The 23,490-nt window shown below is 39.0% G+C and overlaps 1 protein-coding gene across 2 annotated transcripts in view; it reads right to left on the bottom strand.

Moving 5' to 3' along the window:
* The window catches only part of cpne7 (copine VII), a 33,881-nt gene that overhangs the window by 5,903 nt on the left and 4,488 nt on the right, over positions 1-23,490 (bottom strand). For both annotated transcript variants that reach the window (XM_034196998.1, XM_034197000.1), the window contains exons 4-15: positions 21,251-21,433; positions 20,488-20,562; positions 18,004-18,078; positions 13,900-13,983; positions 13,724-13,813; positions 13,437-13,535; positions 13,182-13,268; positions 12,784-12,843; positions 11,964-12,097; positions 4,977-5,031; positions 1,109-1,160; positions 733-866 (exon numbers count right to left, since the gene is read on the bottom strand). In XM_034196998.1, coding sequence (XP_034052889.1) covers positions 733-866; positions 1,109-1,160; positions 4,977-5,031; positions 11,964-12,097; positions 12,784-12,843; positions 13,182-13,268; positions 13,437-13,535; positions 13,724-13,813; positions 13,900-13,983; positions 18,004-18,078; positions 20,488-20,562; positions 21,251-21,433 — 1,128 coding nt within the window. The remainder of the gene's footprint in view (positions 1-732; positions 867-1,108; positions 1,161-4,976; positions 5,032-11,963; positions 12,098-12,783; positions 12,844-13,181; positions 13,269-13,436; positions 13,536-13,723; positions 13,814-13,899; positions 13,984-18,003; positions 18,079-20,487; positions 20,563-21,250; positions 21,434-23,490) is intronic.

The raw sequence follows: 23,490 nt of genomic DNA, 5'->3' as shown, positions 1-23,490 counted from the left end.
AATCCTTGTGTGTGTGTGAATGTATGTGTGAAAACTATTTCATGTTTCCACTGAACGGTGTAAAAGGAGAATACGAGGTGTCGGAGAAAATGGACATGTAATTATTTCTGATTGGTCCCATGAGAAGTGGATGGTTTATTGGAACCTTAAAGTGTTTATGTGTTACTCAATGTTCTGAGTGTATTCATCTCTAATGTGTGCCTTAAAGCCTGGTTGTTTACTGCAGCTCATTCACTGATCAAAATATGGAATAGAAAAGGAGAGTTATAATGACATGAAGGTCAGTACAATAACAAGAGTATGATAGCTTAGAAACTAATGTCAGTGAACCCTCTGGGTAATGTGAGAGCGTAAATAGATAAGAGACTTCTGTTCCTATTCCCAACGAGATATCAATGAAAGATAAAGCGCTCAGTAACATTATTAGGCATTTGTGTTGAATCCCATTTTAACAGCAGTTTATGAGATTCTTTTAACACAAAAAAGGGGTCAATGATTTGGAAAATGTATTAAAGCAAACTAAATATACGTCAGTACGGGATTTCACATCATAATTTAAAGAATACTAATTTGCTCTTTGATAGGCACTTTCTTCGTTTGCGCCATGGGCATTGTAACTGTGAACAGAGGTGAAACAGAGGCTTCTCACTCTGGGAACTCAGCGGGATGCATTTCAACAAAGCCTGTATTACGTCAATTTATTTCTAATAGAGTATGAAAAGAGACACTCACAGAGGCGTCTTTAATGTTGCCGTCGCCTGCTGCCAGTTTGGCTATCCTGTTAATGATGGGAGAAACATTGGTCGGGCCGTACAATTGGATCTTAGGAAGGCAGTTCTGGTACGCCTCAACCACTCCTTGGATCTCTGATCAAAGAGAGCACAGAGCCAAATGAAGGAAACATCAATAACATTATCTACAGTTATCTACACTTGTCATTAAAAAAGCTGAAACTAAACACCAGATTGATGAATCACTGCAGTCAACTATTCTTACGAGGCTTGAATATGTTTTGCCCCTTACAGAAGTAAAATAACTTGAACTTTAACGAGCCATGTTTGAAATATTCCAAATATTTAAATACAAACCTGACTCAATCCTTCCTTACCTTCACATTCATCATCCTCTGGGTTGAAGTTAATGGCAAAGTCATGTGACACCTGCGGATAAAGAGAAAAATGGGAAACAGTTATTTAATTATCATGGAGGCTTTGTCCCCAGAAGCGGCTGCCATGTTTAGACTCTGCTAAAGCCTAGAATACACGGTATTGCTCTGTACAATTTGGTTAGGAAAAGATGAGTTTTGTAGAATTGAAACAAACCAAAAGTGACACAGACTGAAAGTTGGAAATGTTAGTTGTCCTACTGCTTTTGAGTGTTATTTAGAAATAACTTCTGATGGCATCTACAACGTTACTACTGACCACATCAAATGATACTGGGAGTCAGTTTGCAGCTGGCACGTTAATTATTATGGCAGTCATTTTCAATACCTGGTAGGATCATTTAATGATTCGTTTTGAATGTCAATTACAGGCAGGGAAATGATGTGCTCATAATCAAGAACTGATAACAAAACGCAAGCTGGAACTTAGAAAACTATGGTCAAAATATTAATAATAATTCATGGTATTTACTTTTGCTGGAATACTCAAAGCGCTTTACATTATATGTTACATATATTAGACATGTAATACATTGAATACTGTGGACAATACCCACAGGACCATGTTGACTGCAGTGGCGGTCAAGGTGGGATTGAACCAGTGCTACCCTGGTCCCCTGATCTGATGATCAGCACACTAAACCAGTGCGTCCCTTAATTATTGAATTCATATATATACACTCAATTTCTATTTCAACCAATTTTTTAAATGTCCCTCACTTTTTCACATGTGTATTGATACAAACAGTATTGTATGTACATCATTCACTGCTATCTGGTTTCTGGAAAGAGACTGTAACCCCTCTTCTTTTATATGGCCTATTTTCACCACCCAAACGTCATATTTATTTAGTTTATTTAAAAGCTGTATACTTGGCACGAAATGAATCCCCTTCTAGATACCTCCTCTCACAAGAAACCTTTTTTTTTTCCATCAGCACCAACTGTCAGCCAGATCAGTGACAACTGACTTTTCTCCAGCTGGCTACTTTCTTTTGAGTCATTTCTGTCTTTAATGTGATTAACAGCCTGCATTCAGTCACTGTACTGTGGAATGGGGCCACTGCAAGAGAGGGGCTCTTGTTTTGTATCTCATTTAACAGGCCTGTTTCATGGCGGACCTTTTGACATGGAAATGCACAGGTGTAACTAATAACATTAATAATGGCTGTCTGTCTTCCATTTGAACGTGCCCGTTTTGAGGCTCTGCTATTGTGCAGGCTGGTTCGCTGGCATGGCTTATAGGGACAGAAAAATGGAACAGAGCATTGGTAATTGTATTAGTTACACCTGTGCTTTGTATGCTACTGTGTGACACTCATTCAATAATACAATCTTATCTTTGGCTTTGCCTGTTCAGATGTATTGAGGATTAGCATCAGTGCAAAATCAACACTCAGTTTAAAGCTCTGAAAAACCTTTTGTCAGTCCTAATCTGTCCAAGTTTGGAAATCAGTGTTGGTTATTTGATCATTTCCATATGTGGGTTTTTTATCTGTACTTTGCTCACTTGTTAGAAGAGTACAAAGCTCATTTGGAAATAGGTAATATCAGATGATCCAGAGCACAAATCAGGATTTGGCAACATTCCACACTCCAGATGAAGCAGATAAGATGAGTGTTCATCTGGTCCAGACTAACGAAAAATGTGATCTGTTGTTGCCTTTCAGTTCAAATCTGTTCACACTCTTCCAAACCTCAATCATACTTATTTGTTAATATAATCTGCTGTTACAAAAAGCTTAAATAAGTGATATTAGTATTACTTGCCTGAAAATCTATGTAATGAATGTTTATTATCAATATTGCATGTGTGTTGCAATGGTTATCAAATGCTTTACATACATGTATCCATCCGTTCATGATCAGTTGTAAATCAGCAGATCGTATTAAGGCTTTAAACCAGGGGTGTCCAAACTACGGCCCCGGGGCCAAATGCGACCCGCGTACCATTTTGAATCGGCCCTCAGCTAATTAAATCTTTTTTCTGTTTATTTTTATTTTTTTCTGTTTATTTTCATGGCTCTGTTGTTTAAGTTATATTGATAAGCTTCTCTTTTTTTCCGCCCGTGTGGGCATGTGCGGGTGGAGGGAGGGAGGGAGGAGTGTACTGTGATATTACAATATCAATGAAATGGCATCGATTACTGTACACTATAATGAAATAAAAAGACTTGTAAAAAAAAAAAAAATTATAATGAAATACAGTATGGCCCACAAATGAAACTTGTGCTTGTCTTATATTGTACTTCTTAAATGTAAAAAATATATTGCACATTATTCATGTGTTAATAAGACCACTTTTCAAATAAATTCAGTCAATTAAAGTTGGAAAGATTTTCTAACATATATTAGTTGATGAGAAAAAAGCCCAATGACTTATTTACATAACAAGCTTGAAATTCACCCTTCCTATTTCTCCTTATTATAATTAATCTGAGGCTTCTGTTTTAATGGGTGAGCTGCCAACACTCACAAGCATTATTTACCTACATTTGATTGATTTTCTAACATATATTTGTCTGTATGTGGCCCTCGGTGAAAAAAGTGTGGACACCCCTGCTTTAAACCCTTGCTAAAAACACACATATACTATCATTAAATCCTGTGGTTTGCTTCCAGCTTTACTTTCAGACCAACATCCAATTACACAACAGTCCGAGGCAAAGAACTGGATCAACAGTACGAGGGCACCTAAACATCAGAGTTCAATTGACTGCCTCCATACCAGCAACAGACAAACCGCACTAAACAAGTAAATGCACCAGTCCATTTTTTTTTTTTAAAGCACACTTATCTGATGGTAAGGGATGTTTTCTCCTTTTAACCTTAACTCTGACTTGTGCACGTTTTCTGTGGCTTACAAAAAACAGAGCACAATAAAACGGAAGCTTCCCATTAATGCGCACAATTATTATCTGGTACATCCTTGGCTGGAAAATCTTGGTTCTTTGTTTATTATATGAATTCAAATAAAATGTGTATACGTAATGCATAATAAGGGATACAACAGTGCAGAACAACACTGAGAAATATTCCTGGTCCATCAACCCCTCACAGAGGTGTAGCATATGAGTTCATTGTAATGACTTAATTAGCATTCATCTGCAGCACAAATCACAATGTGGCAGCAGCATGAAATAAGATAAATGTGGCTTCTGCTGGGCAGTCACTGTTGTGGTTAATTCAGAAATGAATAGTTTTGAGTTTACAAAGCCATGAATCTTTGTATGATGTAAATGATAATTACAAGTGTTTCATATCCGCACATAGAACAATGCAATCATAAAAAACAATCAATAAAACACACAACCTATGTTTGGTTTGTCTGGTATGAAAAAGTGTATCAATGTGTGTGTGTGCACTCTTCACATGTCAGACGTCTCCTGAGGGCATTATGCTGAATCACTGAAGGCTTTGGTTCTCAAAGTCCAATTTGCTTAAACAAATGCTCTCACACTCATGAATTGCTATGTAAATTAAGCATCAACACTACAGGGCTTTTATCTTATGAGAACATGTTATTTTCTGCAGACAAGTTGCTATTTTAAGACATGGGGCTTATGAATAAAAAGTTGGCAATTAGTTTAAAATGTGAAATGTTGACAGAATGACGGACTGTGTCATAAAACTGGTCAATGAAATCAGCTGCTTAATGCAAGTCCCAGGGTGAAGGAATATACCAGGATTCCATGCGAACATGAATATATGCATAATATTGTTCATGTGAAGAGAAGGCCAGTGTTAGGGGAAATAATAAAAAAGGGAGGCTTTGTATAATAAAAAAAACAGGGAGAGGAGAAATACTCACCTCATAATTTGGAGGGATTCTGGCACCAAACCCCAAAGCTGAAAATCTTTTGTCACTGAAAAGATAAGCAAATTAGCCAGTCATATATTTCAGTTACTGAAGTTTAACATGAGATAGCCTATGAAAGTGTTCTGAAAAGCATTGATATATTATCCATGTGTTCATATTTCCAATGGCAAACCATCTGCGTCGTTGAATTTCATAGATGTTAAAAGCTGTAACTACAATTTGAAATCCGTGGCCGCAGCCAGTGTTTGCACCTGTTCAAAGAGCTTCCCACAGTCTTCATCCTCTCCATTTTTCAGCTCACAATTAAGATGGGCAGATATTACTATAAGAGGCTCTGCTATGCTGAAATGAGAGCTCTTTTCCAAGGCCAGGAAACGGAGATTTGTATAAATAACAAGACGATCTCTGTTTACCGAGAGTGCGATATGTTCAACCTCTGCTCATTTACTTGTGTATCTGAAATCTGATCGTGAAATCCATTCACTAGCATAGCCAAACATTCCCCCATTGTCACGAAAAAGAAGTGTCCATGACATGTACACTCATTTTTGTTAAGACTCCCACAATGCAATGTGTCCCCACAATTTACTGACAACCATAACGTGAACTTTTAAGTGTGTATAACATGAGAATTACATAAGGGATTCATTTGAAACACAGCAGAAGAGTGGTCAATTCTTGAAAATGCAATGTGGTGATCATAGACTGGTGGTGATGAATGGGCTGCAAACAGCAGCTCAATGTAAAATGGATAGAACAATGTTGATTGTATTTAAAGTAGTGCTGTCAAAATTATCGCGTTAACGGCGGTAATTAATTTTTGGAATTAATTGCGTTAAAATATTTAACGCATTTAACGCATGTGCAGAATGGCCCGCCCCATACGTGCCACCAGTGGCAGCGCCAGGGTATGGCTGGGGTAGGCTACACCCATACCAAGAAATGGCTTAGCCCCACCATGAAAAATGATGTTAAAATAAGCAAAATAAAGTCTGCCAACTCGCGCGGAGTAAATTGCACAGACAGCAGTTAGTAAGATTGATTTCAGTAGCCACGGTTTTGAAAACTTTTGTCACGTAGTGATCGTCTTCTCAATAGAACATCTTTGATAACGGCGTGGTGTTGTTGCAGGAAGTCCCGACGGAGAATACTTTCGCTGTAGTAGGCTACAGGGGTGCACATAACTGGTACGCAGGTTATGTGTGTAATCTGAAATGCGTACCGTCACTTGTGTCACAAAGCGCATTTGCGTACCGACGTACTTGTGAAGCTTTTCCAGAAGGCGGTTAGATCACCGCACGACAAAGTCGGTCTCCGTGTGCACAGACAGGGCTGCTGTTAACGTCGGTCTGTACAACGGAATTGTGCCAAAACTACGCCCAACCGGCTGCGGAGGGAGACTTCCCCCCCCCCCCCTTCACTGGAGAACTGCGCTAAAACAGATGATCACAACATTCACACTCTGTGGTCACGAAGTACTCCACTAGCCGCCGCAGCCCCCCCCTCCCTCTGTTGACTTTCCTGAAGTACTCCCCGGTTGATAGAAATCAACACGTAATGAATTAAGACCCCACGGTTTGATGATTGATAGGTGTGTGGGTTGTCTTTCATTTAGACACGCAGAAACATGTAATAATAAACATAGATACTGTATGTTAAATGGATATATCCGCCTTCTTTAATTTATCTTTCCATTCCCACAACAATATACATAAATAAATGGCATATTTTGGACATAGTTCGAATGGTGATTAATCATGATTAATTCATTTTTAAGCTGTGATTAATCTGATTAAAAATTGTAATCGTTTGACAGCCCTAATTTAAAGACAAAAGCCCAGTGAATATGTTCCTCTTAAGAGAAGATGCTGGTTGTTTTTTAAAGAGCTTTAAGGTAAACGAAGACCTGATCATCTTGTCCTCACTGTCCCTGCCGTCAACTACAACACATGAGATGCTTGGAGTACACATGCTACATTGTATGTAGATACACTACACAGCAAGACCACACAGAAAACCACACTACAGTTCAACGTGGAACATGCTCTTATATTATAAATTAATCTTATATTGCAATCAAAAATATAAAATGCCTTAAAAATTCAAACTGCTTTTTTGCTTTTTTTTGTTGTACTTGGTTTTAATTATTTAATGATGTTCTTTTAAGAAAGATGGGAGCTTTTAACAGGCCCAACTAAATAAATGTATTTCGGGGAATGCAGTTTAATGTTGTGACCATTCTGGTTTTTTTTACCAAACAAATTTCAGGAGTACCCCATTCATTTAATCTGGCTTGAGGACAGCCTGGATATTAAATACAGAGGAAATACTTTGTGTTTACTTTATTAACTAGAATTAGTGGAGTTTACGATAAGCAGCAGAGCTGTCACAGAATGTTTATATTCATATCAGGGAATATTTACCTACAGTGTTCTCTAATGGCTGCCTCCATTATAAGAACATCTACTGTCCATGCCTTTATGACTGACAAAACAACCCATGTTGCAGCCCAGCTCAATCTCAAATAGCATCTCAAGATCGACAGAATCCTAATAATAATTCATTTACTCTGGACATGGTGTGAGTGCACCAAAGGATACACAGCCAACTTTACACAGTTAATAGGTGTTGATTTATCTGGTATGTTGACAAGTGTTGATTGGAGAGTTGTTTGTCCACTCTTAGCTAACATGGCTTTGAGGCAGCTTTTTCAAAGCTATCCAACGTGTTTAATTATCTCTGATGGGTGTGGACTCATATAGAGGCTGGCAGACTCTTAACGGTGAAGTCCTGACAGAAGCAACTTTACTCTGGAAAGTTGTTGTTCTGGTATAATGGTTAGTAGCAGTGGCAATTGCTGTTAATGCAATAGCATTAGCGACCAGCAGGAATATATTCTTCTTATTCCTATTATTTGTCTTATTATTGTTGCTCATTCTCAAGAAAATATTTTTGTTCTCTTCCCATAACCTTGCGGAGTGGCTGCAAATGGTCACAGCAACAGCCTGTTAGGAAGACATCACTGGATATGGTACATGGGCCATTTTGAACACACATTTGGCTGCCATCATTATCCTCTGTTCCAAGAAAAAAAAACATGTGAATGAGTCCAACTTGTATTCTCTGTAATGCAGCCTCTCCACATGCCCTGGCTAATGTACTGTATTATTTCCAGATATAGACCCACTCTGGGAATAATGTACCAAACAAATTAATAGATTTCAGTGTCCAGCAGGTCATGCAACTGATAAAAAAGCATGAAAAGCTGCCATTGCTCTAAACCCACCTTCAACATTTATATGTTTTCATTTCACTTTTTTTAACCCATTTTCATCAAAATTACTCCCGCTACTGTGACCTCTCCAAAACACCAAGGTATGTTGTATAGATGCAAAATAATAGGGAGAAATGTGTTTGGTACCAATGCAAATACATATTTTAAAAGGAAAATATTTTAATGGGAAAAGGGTGATTCGTGCTAAGCCATTTTTATCTCAGATGTGTTGTACAGCACTCATTACCTCGACCTCAAGACTCGTAGGCAAACTACTCTTTGGTGAATAACATACTCTTATAAATGTGCCCTTAGAGCCTCAATTAATTGATTTCTAGGCCAATTAAGGAATTTCTTATAGATCTCTCTATAAGTGTAGAGACAACATGACACATTATCCTCAGCCCAGACAATACAGAGAGGATTCAGTTTGCAGCATTTCCATCTTATGAATGTTACTGTGAGGTTCATGGTGGGCCTTGTTTTCTCCCTTTGTGAGCAGCCACAGGGAGATGTGGCCGGTATAATAGCCCTCTCAGCAAGATATACGAGCCTCTGCCCACACAGAGAAAAGCTAGTCACTCCAGCTCCATAATGCACTCCTCTGCAAGGACTCTAAAATCCCACATTACCTATATCCACTAAAGGCTAAAAGGTTTGCATGCCCACGTTTTACACCTCAACAACAATTCCAACCTGAGAGGGATTGGCTGCCTACACTTGCGACACTGTTCTGCACCAGCGGCATGTTTCCATGTATGATGATGTTGTTTATACTGTATATGTAAACACAGAAATCATAAAGTGAAAAATAACGACCTTGTAATTTTAAGGCAGGTTTTCATTGTCTCTAGTAAGATCTTCGGGATAATAATAATAATAATAATTCCTTACATTTATTATAGCGCTTTTCCAGATGCTCAAAGCGCTTTATAAATACACATTACACATATCATACATGCAATGGTCATGTACTGTGGACAATACCCACAGGAGCAAGTTCAGGTGAAGTGTCTTGCCCAAGGACACAACGGCTTTACAGATGCAGCAGCGGCGGGTTTCACCCCTTGATCTGATGATCATTGCACAGTGCACTGTGCCACACCGTCCATCTTCATGCCTCGAAGTCATCGAGGCGCTTTTACAAGTACTGTAGAGTTATATTTGTATTTATTCATGTTAGCAAACTATGGATAAGCTTAAAATGAGAATAATTTGGGTAAAACTGTGAGCTGGATATGGGGCCTGTTGACATGTGTTTTTGAGGACAAAGGAAGATGGGGGAAGGTGAGAGCATGTCCTGATTTGCATTCAACTTAGATCTAGCTACAGTGGTTTGTGATATTAAGAGAGGTCCCTTGGGTTTCTCTGGTGGTTCTCTGGTGGTTATCAATAGTAGCAGTTAAGTGAATACTGTTCAAGCAATACCTGTGTTTGTGTTTTATATTGATTTCTCTGTTTTATCCTTTCATAAATGTAAGGACTACAAATGGCTATAAACATTCTGGGCTGGTTGGAGTAAACAGGGTTTTATTGCTCTGTGGGGGAGGTGTAGGTATGCAGGCCTTGAGACCTTTTGTTGTAAAGTGAGCCTGTTTGGTTTCCTGCTGGCCAGCGTTGCGTCTCCCAATGAGATGACCTGAAAAGATGACCAGCTGACCTAACACCAAACCCCTCCTTCTTACTCTGGTATATATCCGGTGGATCCCTGGCGTTCGGCCTCTTCTTCACATGCTGCCCTCGGGTGAAAGTAGCTCTGCAGTATGCGAACCAGTGCAGGAGTAAGCCGGCATTACTCCTTAAGCATTACAATATAACTGTAATATATCATGTTGTATTGTAATGATTGTATTGCATTGTCATATTGCCATTAAAGTAGATTATTGTTAACGGTTACTTTGTAGATATGGATTCCTTCCTGTATTATAACCAGCTTCATAGGAACGCGCGGAGATTTGAAAAGCGGATCAGATATCCCTTTAAATCTCCAACAGTACACATTAGTATTATACATGTACTGTGGACAATACCCACAGGAGCAAATCCGGGTGAAGTGTCTTGCCCAAGGACACAACGGCCTGACGCAGTGGCGGCAGGAGCGGGTTTCGAACTGGAGTTCCCCAGCACCCCCCTTGATCTGATGATCAGATGCACAGACCACTGCGCCACCCGATGCTATAATTAGCCAGAAAGTGCCCCACTGATATTCAATAGAAGGATCTGCATAAATCAGTCTACGTGTTAATCCTCATCTGGCTTAGTTTCGACAGATGAGAGGGTCTTTCTCTGACGCATATCATATAATAAACAATTTCCCATTATTAAAAAGTACCGTCAAGCCTGACAGCAATAAAGACAACTTTCTTGCACAATTGTACATTGTTTCATATTTCTTTTCAACAAGACAATCAGCCATTTAAAAAAGGATGTGTGTGCCTGAAGCCAAGACCTGAGCCAGTATTTGTATCGACAGTGACGGGAAACGAAAGTATGACTTTGTTCAGATAGCTTCAGTGTTTTCTTCCCACGGGACTTTCTCTGTCTTTACATCTGATTATACACCATTATTTCACCAGCAATAATGCCTCCCACTTTGTTTTGAAGTGCCTGCTATCCTGGTGTTATCCCCTGTCTCTGCATGTGTCCGTCTGCAGTTCCATCTAATGAGCCTATGCAAGCTAAGAAGGGACCAGTAGCTGTGAACCAGATGCTGAAAAAACAGTATCTTCAAGTTATCCACAGGAGAATGCAAATGCAGCCACCACTGTGAGCATAGAGCATGTGAAGCACATGCAAACAGTCAGCACTGTCCCTACAAACAGGCATTGGCTGGTGCAAAAATGATATTCCACAGTGCATGTGTTGTATGTGTATCTTTCTGTCTCCAAAATGTATTTTATACACATATTGTGCTTTGCCGTTTGTTATCTAGCCATTTAATATAGGATTTGACTAGCCATTGGCCCAGTGCACCAACAGATACATACATGGGGTGTCAAAGAGGATGGGGGAGCATGGGGGAGGAGAGGAGTATGGCATACAGATTAAAGTGAAAATAGATCTTTATTGTGAGAGGGATGTGGCATGTGTTGTCATTATTTGTCTTCAAATTGTTATGCTAGACTGGTATAAATAAATACACAAGTTACTTAGAAATCTCTGCCAAAAGTCTGTCAGACACGAAAATACAGAAAACGGACTGTGCCTACAGAGGTCAAAATTAGACAAAATGGCTAGTCAAGTGTGTCCAGAATATTGTGTCAATGCCCTTGGCTTCTACCGAGCCCTGCTTCAGCCCTACATCAGCCTCATGCATAAATAATGCCAGTGGAGTCCAAATTTGTTTGCTCAAATGTTCCAGGTTGTGCATCACTTTGCCAACAGATATGTAAATGAACTTCTGCATTTACCCATTAAGGATGTAAAATACATTTCAGTAATGAAATTAATTGGAGATAGAGGAGCTAGCAGTCAAGAGTTCAGTTCCTTCAGCTCAAAAACAAACTGGGAAGCAGAAACATAAAACGTCTGCCAATCTGCTCCAGTCCTCCATGATTCCAATTCCAATCCTTTTGTAATGGTTCAGCTGGAGTGGCTTGTTTCAGTGTGAGAGATCCCACTGCAGCGCTCTTTTACAACCCAAGACACCGACAGTCCCTGTAGGCAGCAGATAACCTTTACTGAGAAACAAAAGACTGACAAACCTGTCGTAGTCTTGACAGATCTCCCCCACTGCTATCAGAGCCTTCAGGTACTCATTGGGCTGGTAAGGGTTGATGTAGTGCAAAGAGCAGCTGTTCCTCGGGTCTCCATTGGAGGCTGTGAAGTCAATGGCAACCTGGTAGAAAGAAGTGCGCAGTATGAATAACAGGAATCAGTTACTAGAGTAGAAATCCACCATTAGCTTCTGTATTTGGAACATCATCGTGCTATGAGCAGGTTAAGTTTATGTCTTTGCTTCTCACCTTTAGTTTTTGGCTTCTTATTATTTTACAAGTAATTATGTGTGAGCAAGCCTGAAGTTTGCATAATGGCAATATGAATTATTTGATCAGAGGTATGAACTTGGGCTTTATACACCCACATACTGTAGGAACAGCTCCAGCTAAGAAGGAACTGCATCTACCAAAGCGATCCTCAAAATGAATATTCATTTCTTCAGTAATCCAGTAGAGAGTGAGAGGTTGCACAACAGAGGGCAGACTAAAGGGCAAAAGTTGAAGGTTTGAATTTATTCCACGATGCTGCCAAGAAAAATAACTGAGTGCATGTACAAAAACACCATCAGGGAAAGTTTAAAGGATGAGAACAATCTTAAAATACTGTTTCACGCTCAGAAAATATAACCTTTGCTGCACATTGAATGCTAATGGACCACTAAAGAAAACCATACCAATGTCTGTTTATATAAAAGCAATATGTAACATGCAGATAATATCACATTATTGGGTATTACATACAGCCAGGGCCTGTTAAAAGCTCTAGGACAGTGAAGCATTACTAAACACAGACTGCTCAATTTACCGTAAAGTGAATCTGGCATCCTCCCATGATGTAATCTAAGAAGGAGTACACTCTGTGGAGCTGCAATAGAAAAACAAATATGTATTATAGCAAAACTTCAGAAGCATCTTTTCAGAAGCATCTGGTAATTAAAACTGAATTAACGCGACAAATCTGTTGACTATAAAGTGTAAAAAAAGGAAAAAGATTGTTGTGATATGCTTCTCGGCAGCGGAAACAAAAAGTGCCCTCTGAGGAAATATCCTTAAACATTTACTCATTAAGCTAAGCAGTCAGATATAACAAACAAAGAAGAGTGTGTCACCATGCAGTGCGTACAAGCATTCATAATTACAATTCATTCCTATCTCATAATGTAAGTAAAAAGTAAAACAGTGATTGGTTCAACTGATTCCTACCTTAAGGTTACTGAGGATGACAACTCCTGAATTTTTATAGTTTCTCTTCTTCAGTTTGTACTTAGGATTCACACAGTCCCATGTCACCTAAACACAGCACGTTGAAGACAGTGTTCAGTGTTTTGAACATTGCCAATACATCTTAAGCACCATGCCATTGGTTTAATCTGGGATGGATTTCAGCAGAGAGAGGCATATTGAAAATGGATGAAACATTTACACGGCTGTCTCTCCTCGGTCTCTTCGTTCACTGACCTTATTTCCACTGGAAATGTTCTGCATGTCCCTGAAAGTGGCATAGAACTCGCCGATGAAGTCGTGTTTCCCTCTGGAGTCATAATCCCACACAAGGCACTGTAGGCACACGTGGACAAAACTGTTAACTGTCTGTTGCCATGACCATAGATAAACTATTCATGCAAAATGTAATAATTCACCTTTCAAATATTCTACTTTAATTCATTCTTGTTAAGCCCTGTTTATAGAGTTCCTGACCCCTACGTTTTGCACTGATGTGGATTTAGTTGCTAATGGTCTCTCACCTTGAGCTTACGTTCTGCATCACAGCTGCACAGAGATATGAGAGACACTTTGAACGGCTCCCACACAGGATTCAGGTTGTTCTTAATCACCTGTTAGAGAAGGAACCGGTTACATATGAAATAAGTGGCAGAAAACACCTGTTGCTTGAAGTGAAAAGGGAATATGATGATTTTACCTCAGTTCTGTGCACGAGTTGTTCTGATAGATCGTCATTGACTCGGTATATTTCCAGAAAAGGGTCAGATTTGCTGAAGATATCCTGCAGAGGAAACAAGATGTCAAAACCACTGACTCTTAATGAGAGCTCAAGCCCTAAGCCTAATGAAAACACATACATTAAATTCAACACTGTTGGTTTGACTTAATTTGCTTTATAGCATTGAAGCTAATCAGTCAGATAACATTTACCACGGGGCTGTGATGAACTTAACACAAGCAAAATTACCAGAAAAGCTCATTACTAAATATTCAATTGTAATAAGTGTCTTTAGATGATTTGTTTGAAAGGAAGCTGTAATTTATACAAATGGCTGTTGATGGTGGTTTATCAATGCTGATTGTAGAGGCACAGTTAATTATCTCTGTGATTAAAGGTCAGGGAGTAGCAGGCACAGAGCACAGAGTGGTCGCTACGGTGATGAAATAATCAGGATAGAGGAAAAAAAGATTGCTTTTTGGTCAGATGAGAGTTTGAGAATATTTGGCAAGCTTACATCTCATGCCATAATTATGCACTTGTATTGAGCCAAAAGCATTCATGACCTGCTATTTCCTTCAATGTAGCCTCCATTGCAGTTCGGAATATTTCTATTGGTTTCTATTTGCACTCCATTACTTCCCATGTTCATAATCTGCAGTAGCCCAGCATCACAGTTTGAATTACCTATGGTGGCTGTCTCTATTTACATCGTCAGTGAATAACCAGCTTATTTGAAAACATGCGTAAGAGTTAGCTTCCTGCACGGTTATTTACTGTAGCCTTAAATTATTCTCAGTCTAAAGCACACGCGTCTGAGAGCAGAGCATTGCTGATTATTTAGGACAATTGATTCTTCAGGGAAGCTTGTGTGTGTGTGTGTGTGTGTGTGTGTGTGTGTGTGTGTGTGTGTGTGTGTGTGTGTGTGTGTGTGTGTGTGTGTGTGTGTGTGTGTGTGTGTGTGTGTGTGTGTGTGTGTGTGTGTGTGTGTGTGTGTGTGTGTGTGTGTGCGTGCGTGCGTGCGTGCGTGCGTGCGTGCGTGTGTGTGTGGTCTAGCATTACTATACTTGTGGGGACCTAAATCTGTTTACATAGTCACGAGGTCCCCATAAGGGGAATCATTCATTTTAGGGTGAAGACTTGGTTAGGTTTAGGATTAGGGTTAGGTTAAGGGTAAGGGTTAGGGTTAGGCATGTGTTGGTTATGGTTAATGTTAGGATAAGTCTCCAGGAAATGCATGTAAGTCAATGTAATGTCCCCTGAAGTGATGTATACATGGTATGTGTGTGTGTGTGTGTGTGTGTGTGTGTGTGTGTGTGTGTGTGTGTGTGCGTGCGTGCGTGCGTGCGTGCATGCGTGCGTGCGTGCGTGCGTGTAATATTGCATTTCCCGCCACGTTATGGTTAATGTTAGGATAAGTCTCCAGGAAATGCATGTAAGTCAATGTAATGTCCCCTGAAGTGATGTATACATGGTGTGTGTGTGTGTGTGTGTGTGTGTGTGTGTGTGTGTGTGTGTGTGTGTGTGTGTGTGTGTGTGTGTGTGTGTGTGTGTGTGTGTGTGTGTGTGTGTGTGTGTGTGTGTGTGTGTGTGTGTGTGTGTGTGTGTGTGTGTGTGTGTGTGTGTGTGTGCGTGTGTGCGTGCGTGCGTGTAATATTGCATTTCCCGCCACATTAGCCTGATACATCTCCTGAGGGACCGGAGCAAAAAGAGCTGTAGTATCCTCTCTTTGTTGTCATGGCAACCGCTAGCTAGTGAAATCCGCGGTACAAACGCAGATGTCAAAATCCCACCATGGGCCGGGATGTGAGCGATATCTCATAATTAATGCTCCTGTGCATCAACGTGTGATCCCTCAATATATACAGCCGGTGGAGGTGATACACCTGATGAGCAGCTAATCAGAAACACTCCGCTCCTTCACTCAACATCTGCTAAATAAATCGTTAGGCCCAACATCAACCTGGCAGATAAGTGGCAGATAAATTGTATTGGTAGGGAACCGACCTGATAGCTGGTGAACTCTATTTATGGAGGAAACCATATCATGATTTTTGATTTGTATAACAAGAACATAACAGTTACTTGTGGTACCTGTTGACATCTACCTTTTATTATTTACAACATTTGTTTCAAATTCACTTTTTAGTATGTTTGTATATACAATAAATCAATAATATGTTTTAACCGTGAATTTGGTTAACAACCCAACTTTACTGTTCTCATTTACCAAATGTCAAAATAACCAAATGAGCATTTAGCACCCTAAGAGCTCAGCGTTGGTGGTGGTGGCTGTCACTACCCGATCTGCAGCTCTGCCCGATCTGCAGTGCGCATGTGCGAGATGGTCCGCCATATTGGACAACTCCGGACGGCAACCCAAGATGGACACTTGACACAGTGGCTTTTAGCAAAGCTCAAAAATAAAACGAGAGAGATGAGTTATTGTTATTACAACGTGACTACACTATTATTTAACAACTCTTTTTATGGGGTTATTTTATTTGGGGTTAAGTACATTGTCAGAATAAGTGAGAAATGTAATAACAATAACTCATCTCTCTCGAGTTTTCCTTTTGAGCTTTGCCAAAAGCCACTGTGTCAATGTTGTCCTACTTGGGATGCCGTCCGGCGTTGTCCAATATGGCGGACCATCTCGCACATGCGCACTGCAGATCGGGCAGAGCTGCAGATCGGGTAGTGACAGTGGCGACCAAAACTAATCTAAAAGGAGATTGTAGCAGATGTGTACATAAGCTACTAATATTTTACTAATCACTCAATGGCAAGAGTTATTACAATCATTACTCATCACTTCAAAACTAAATAAACATTTGCTGTTTTACTTTAAAAAAGAATTCTACCTTATCCCAAATCAGAGAGAAGAAGTCTGCTTTATTACCCTGCATCAGTGAAATCAAATACAGCTCTTACCCGTGTTTGTTGATGACTTCTAAATGTTTGACAAATGTGCCGGCCTTTAGAGTCAAAACACACTCTACGTGTGAGCTTTTGTGTCTTTTTCTGACCAAGATATGTTTAAAATCTACCACCTAAAGATTGGCTGTTTTCCAAACCAGGAGGAAATGTTCCATGCAGGTAAACGGAGTCAGTGTCTATCATTATGTGCATCATGGTTGTTGGTTATTTGGCATCAACAACCAAAATCTGTTCCAAATAAGCTGCTGAAAAGGGTTTTTTCAGTGCATTCTAGTGTCTCTGGTCCTCGATTACACACCACTGCTCCCCAGTGTTGCGCCCACAGCTGTATTCACATCAGTTTAAACAAAGCAGGCGGGTGGATTCACAGGCAGAGGCTCAATACTCCCAGCAGTATCCAGTAGCTGGATATATAAAGCAAATATGACATGCAGGGGAAGATATAAAGAGACTGTGGGGAAGATGCACGCTATAGCTAGTACCTTATTTTAATCATTTTCCTTGTGTAACATTCAAGTTCAATTTAACTGTCAGACTAGCGGGAAACGGCAAACTGTAATTTAAAAAATAAGTGAACGGGCTATAGAACATTTCGTTTTTTTCTGCCAATACCTCTGTGTATCAAGGGCAGCCTATGAGATTGACATCCTAAGGCTCGTTTCTAAGAACATGCAGACTTCAGATGATCACAGTCGTAATTGGATGCCAGCTCCTGCTGTCTTTGTGATTGAAATATGCCTTCAGCAAAGTTTGACAGTTTGAAAGTCAGAAGCAGTGAGGGTCAGTGATATCCAGATTCAAAGTAAAACCACATGTTATCAAGTAATAACAAAACGTTTAAAATGCGATATCACATAATGTTCATTTGACACTATGTGGCCAAACACCAGAAAGTGTACCCGTTAAAGCATTATGTGACTACAAAGATGTGTCATATCAAGTGTGATATGTCACTTTTTTCTCTCCTTGTACAATTAAATTATAAAATGATTTAAATATAATATGAATATGTGTATAACTTCTATGCCAGTGATGCATCCCGTCATGATTATCACATTATTACCTCTGCTTCCCGTGTGTAGTGCTATAAACCGTATCTAATGAATTATGAACCGTGTTGGTTTCTCCATGTGCTCTGCTCACCTTATCATCGAGCTTCTTGGCACAGAAGGAAAGCTCCACGTATCCGTTGTTGCCTGAAATTTCCTCAGCGTGCACCTGAGAGGAAATAGCAATATTTTATGCATATATGGGCTTCATTAACTATGGCAAGAAATCACATGACTACATGATACATTTCAGGAAAGGAAGACATTGCTCATAAAAGCTACTTTTTGTACTAAATTGCAGAGTAAGATGAAGCCTCTCATATAATAGGATGAAGTTAATTATCTGCCAGTAGTTAAAAGTTAAGGCTTTACTCCAGTTTCCATCCAACATTTTTCTTTCCATTGCAAAAAGTAACTTTTACCTTAATAGTGTCTGCACTGTGGCATGCAGTTAACAAAGTGAAGTGGCTTTTACTTGACAAGGGACTGCAGGACATTACAATGAAAGAGTAGAGCCCCATTATTCACACACTAATGGGCCCCTGCTGTAATAGGGTACTGTCTCGAGTTGAACATTCAACTTGTTATGGATGTAAAAGTTACCACGTACTGTGCAGTGCAATAGTAAAGTTTTATAACAGCTCTTTAACATGTTTCGTTTGTTTATACCTGTGTGTTAGTTAAAAAGAATCCCAGATCTCTCTCTGCTGCTTCCACTGGCCCACTCACAGAGAGAGAAGTCTGCTATCTCTGCGTCTTTCTATTGGAAACTGACTGAAACTTTACATCAAACGGTAAGAACTGTTGCTGCAGAGTGCAGGAACAATCTATTTAAAAGGCAGGCAGTGTGTGTGAAGTGTATCCATCAAATGGTTAAATACTTTTTGGATGATATTCACTTCTGTTGTACATTTCTGCCACAAGCGTTCTCTCCGAATACCAAATGTTACTTGTTATATCTTAAAAAGTTATGTGTGGTTTCATCCATAATGTCACCCAGTCCATTCAGTGGCAGCTGATCATTACTGTCTGAATGATGTGATTTATTAGCTCTTATTTGGGGGCAGATTTGTTGATGTTATCCATAAAATGTGCCAAATGCTAAATGTATTTATTTCAATGCATCCCTCTGTTTAATGTATTCAGCATGTTTAAAGGTCTTAAGTGAATGTACCTTTCCAAAAGAAACACCACCCTATTTTGTAGTGTGAATGTAGTGAAGTGAAATGGCAATTCAGTCACATTCAAATATAGCAATGGTTTAATTTGTTAGCAAGGGCTGTATAATAATAATTATTATTATTATTATTATTATATTTATATTGCAATATGTATTGATTGGTGCATGATACAAGAATAATTCAATTCTTTTTGGAAGATTTTATTATTTTGATTTCTCTACTGTCCATATCATAACCCCTGGTGAGAGTTTTGTTTAGGGCTTAGAAATGCATTAAGACAATAGTGGTATAGAAGTATAATTTTATCTGTATGTGTTTTAATAAAAACATCTGTATCCCGCTTGTTATATCTTTATCACAAACAATATATTCATGGTTGCATTCATGCATGTATTCAAAATCATATACACATCTTCTATATAGCAGGCGAAACAGATGGTGCAGTATTAAAATGCAATAAAAATGAATATTTTACAATGTCAGTATGTGTGGGAAGCAATTATATGTTGGATAAAGGTTTAGCATAATGTTACTGCACTGAATTCTTTATATCTGTTTTGGAATAAATGGTTAGAAATGTCTTTGTGTGAATTATCTAAAGACCTTAAAAAAGTATTTGCTGTGGACATATTTAAATATATACAGTCTAACTCTGGCAAGAAGAGAAAAACAAATGTAAATGAGTTAACCTTTTCCTCACAGCACAGGAATCCAACCCAATTGAATACCATATTTCTTCAACCTGTCAACACATAATGCTTAGCGCTTTTATTTGCTACAGTTCATTCTGTGACCACTTCCTGCCTTTTTTTGTGTATTCCCAAATGAGGCAGCGTGTAGGACACAGCGCAATCTAGCTCGTCTTGTTTTTATATTTGCTTGCACTGCTGGCTTGTTAACTGGAAGATGGCGGTTAATGAACCAACAGCTCTTCTCTTCCACATCTGACACATGTGGTTTCTTATACATGCATCATTTCCTCTTGCTTCCTTGTGTGTGTTTGCATTGATAGCACCAAAGATGAACACTAGAGACAATTATCAGAGAGTATGTATACTTCTGACAACTAACCACCACAACAAATTCATTATACTCAGTAGCAACATAAAGCCATTCTGAGTGGTGAGATAACAAAGTATCTTTTGGTTCTTTTCAATCATCATACCAGTAAAGTAAGAACAAATGTTATTCCATAATGGTGCCTAAGAGTAAACGGATGTGACATTGGATATAAATACAAATAAATCAGTTTTACAGATCAATTTGACATCCATTATTTCTCTCAGCTTTCCCTGGTCATATGTTCTGACTTCCACTTTACTGTCCAGCAATCTCAAGAATTTCATTCATCAGAGCAACAAGGTCATAAGCACATATGAGACATGAAAGCAACTCACTGTGATGGTAGATTTGCCGGCATATTTCCCATACTTTAGCAACAAAGGCTTCACCATCCTCTTTTGGGCCACAATCTGCAAAGAACAACATAAACACATTGTTAGTCTTGAACCTTCCTCAGCAGTAAAGAGCAGAGAGCATTTGCTGTCTCTCAGGACATAGACCTCTTTACCTACACTTGCTATTTGCATTGCATAAATGCATTAACACTGAGAAGTATGACATGACAAAATGCAGCGCACTATGTGTACCCACATGCTGCACTCATTATATTCAAAAAGTGTGGAATACGGGATATTTCTCAACTTGAAGGAAAGGACCAGCAGCAGTTACTCGGGTAAGCACAAATCTAAACAAAAGCACCACTTCTGTTGTCATTTATAAGCATCAGTATGTTAATTGGGTTACTATGCAGTGTGTAATAATTTAGTTTTCTTAAAGAATAACTTGACTATTTAGCTAGCTATCCTAAAGCAGCAAACATCATTCCCGGTGAGTTGGAACAGCCGTGTGTAATTTAAAAGAACACTGTCCTGTAGAGGTTAAAGCAGTACACAAGTAAGTAAATCATGTACACGGTGTAGAACATAGAAGTGTACTAGCAGAAGTACCCACATTGAAACAAAGCAAGGAGTGGAATTTACTACCAAGCTGTGGATATGTTTAGTGTATTTTACAGCATTCAAAATACAGTTTTGAGAGCACAAACCTAACCAGTACATGTAAATGAAATGGGTTAGTAGGACATTGGCATCTGCCTACCTGGCCAAGAGTACACTCCATCCCACCCAGGAAGTCATCATCTCGGGTCCCGATGCTGTGAGTGCCGTGGATGTCATAGACTTCAAATCGTAGCTTCTGAACCTCCTCAAAGTAGTAGTCCCATGAGAAAACCTTGGCAAAGACCGGGTGCAAGTTGCTCTTGATCACTTCTGTCCTGTCCAGCTGGGAGGGAACACACATGTTCAGTTAATATATTTAAACATTTTAATATTTCTTAATTTAACTCACTATGTGTGTGATTAAAGCAACAGTAGATCTAATGGAGTATCAGCACGTTTGCCCTTTGTGACCTATTTTTAAAGCAAGATCTTACCAAAATATGATGATTTATTTTTATATTGTGGAACACCAGCATCTACAGCAGGGCAAATGTTTTTACGTTCCATCAAGAGGATGTTGTGAGAGAAGATTTTAGGGTTCAGACATTTCATCTCACAGTACAAAAAAAAACATCCATGCTTGTCTTTCACTGCCTGACAAGGAAAAGCTGAGCTCTCTGAGGCCCCATCTGCTCCTGATTAGCTCGCACAGCTCCACCAACATTTCTATATTGCCCAATTTGTCACAATGACATGTCACCATTGAACATGATATTTTAGTCAGCGGAGATTAAATAAGGACAAACATGCAGCAAAGATCCACAGTCATAATTGTCATAACATAGTGTAGTTACGCTGATGTTCATAACTTTTTTGGGGACCTATGAAACCTATGAAAATGATAGACACATCTAAAGGCACAATTTGGAGCTGATCTAGTGACATTGGATTAAAGAACTATAAAGGGATTTACATCTGAAAAAAAGTCTAGTGGTCATCCTCAAAATAGCCATACACAATTGTGTCTGTGACAGCATCCAAGGCCAGTAATTCACCATCACAACGTGAGGTCAGTGTCATGAGGACTTGAATTAGTATGAGAAGTATGAGTTTAACAATCTGTGGGGTGATTTTATGGAATGGTTTGGAGCAGGAGTTAAAACAAAGCACAAGCATAATTCAGTTTAAAAGGATGTACAGAAACACTTTTTTGGAAAAATATGAGAATGAAGAAAGGTGATTGAAGATGAGAAATTATTGTATATGTATGTATAAATGTAAATGTATGTAGGAATAACTTGCATAATGATTTAAAGGACAATCATTGATCAAGTAAGGGGTGGGAATTAATAAGCATTTGCTTCCTCCTACTCCCTTTCGGACACATATGATTTATTATTATTATTAATATGAAGACTTTTTTTTAAAACTTTTTTTTGTTGAATATACAAATATTACCATGAATGTGGATAAATACTGTATTATAACAATACGGTATTCTGTTTATCACATTTGTTATTTGTTATTTTTTAATCTGTTCGAAATAAAGACTGAAATAAGAAAGAATTGGTGACATCCAAGGATAGTGGTGGTCTAATGGATGGCTAGGTGGGCTGAAGATCGGAAGGTTGTGAGTTCAAATCCCGCCAGGAACACCACCACTAGTGTGCCCTTGAGTAAGGCACTTAGTCCTTAGTTACTCCAGGGAGAATGTCCCTGAAATTGGTAATTGTAAGTCGCTTTGGATAAAAGCGTCAGCTAAAATGAAATGTAATGCATTATTGTGTCTAATCATGTCACTTGGGTTGTGACAGTGTTTTTCAAGCTGAGAACTTAACCTGGGTTTGAACCTCTATCTCTTAAGCGGGCTTTTTCTATGTCACTTTTCACATGCCATTATCCCCAATTTCCATTTATTATTGGATCTCTTAATATGTGATGACAGACTTTCACACCACCTTGGAAGCTGCTCCAATGTGGTTGTCATACAAACCAATTAATGTGAGCATATCCATACCTTTAGGGGGTTGTTTCACAAAGAGCTGCATCACACTGCTTATGTCCAACCCATTTTTTATCTACAATCTGTTGTAAATTAGTCAAATGTGAAGACAGATAATAGTCACTGTTCTTTTGCAAATGTAAATCTGACATTTTAAATTCGGAATCAGGCAGCTGTTGTGCAAGCCTTCATTTCTTTTTTAAGGGGCAAAATAACAGCTGCAAGTTCAGCAAACCATTAACAGATTTATCTCCCTGGTCGATCTTGTATACAAAAACAGGTTTTTAGAGCAGCTAAAGTAGGACTGAAAATGTAGGGCCTTTAACATTTAACACATCAACACCACCAGAAGCGTCAGTACTGCAAATGGTGTTATGGAGAGCATTGTCTAACATGTC

The sequence above is a fragment of the Gymnodraco acuticeps genome, unplaced genomic scaffold, assembly GCF_902827175.1.
Source record: "Gymnodraco acuticeps unplaced genomic scaffold, fGymAcu1.1, whole genome shotgun sequence".
Classification (NCBI taxonomy): domain Eukaryota; kingdom Metazoa; phylum Chordata; class Actinopteri; order Perciformes; family Bathydraconidae; genus Gymnodraco; species Gymnodraco acuticeps.
The sequence above is the reverse complement of the archived record's forward strand: the minus strand, read 5'-3'. Positions and strand labels throughout refer to the sequence as shown.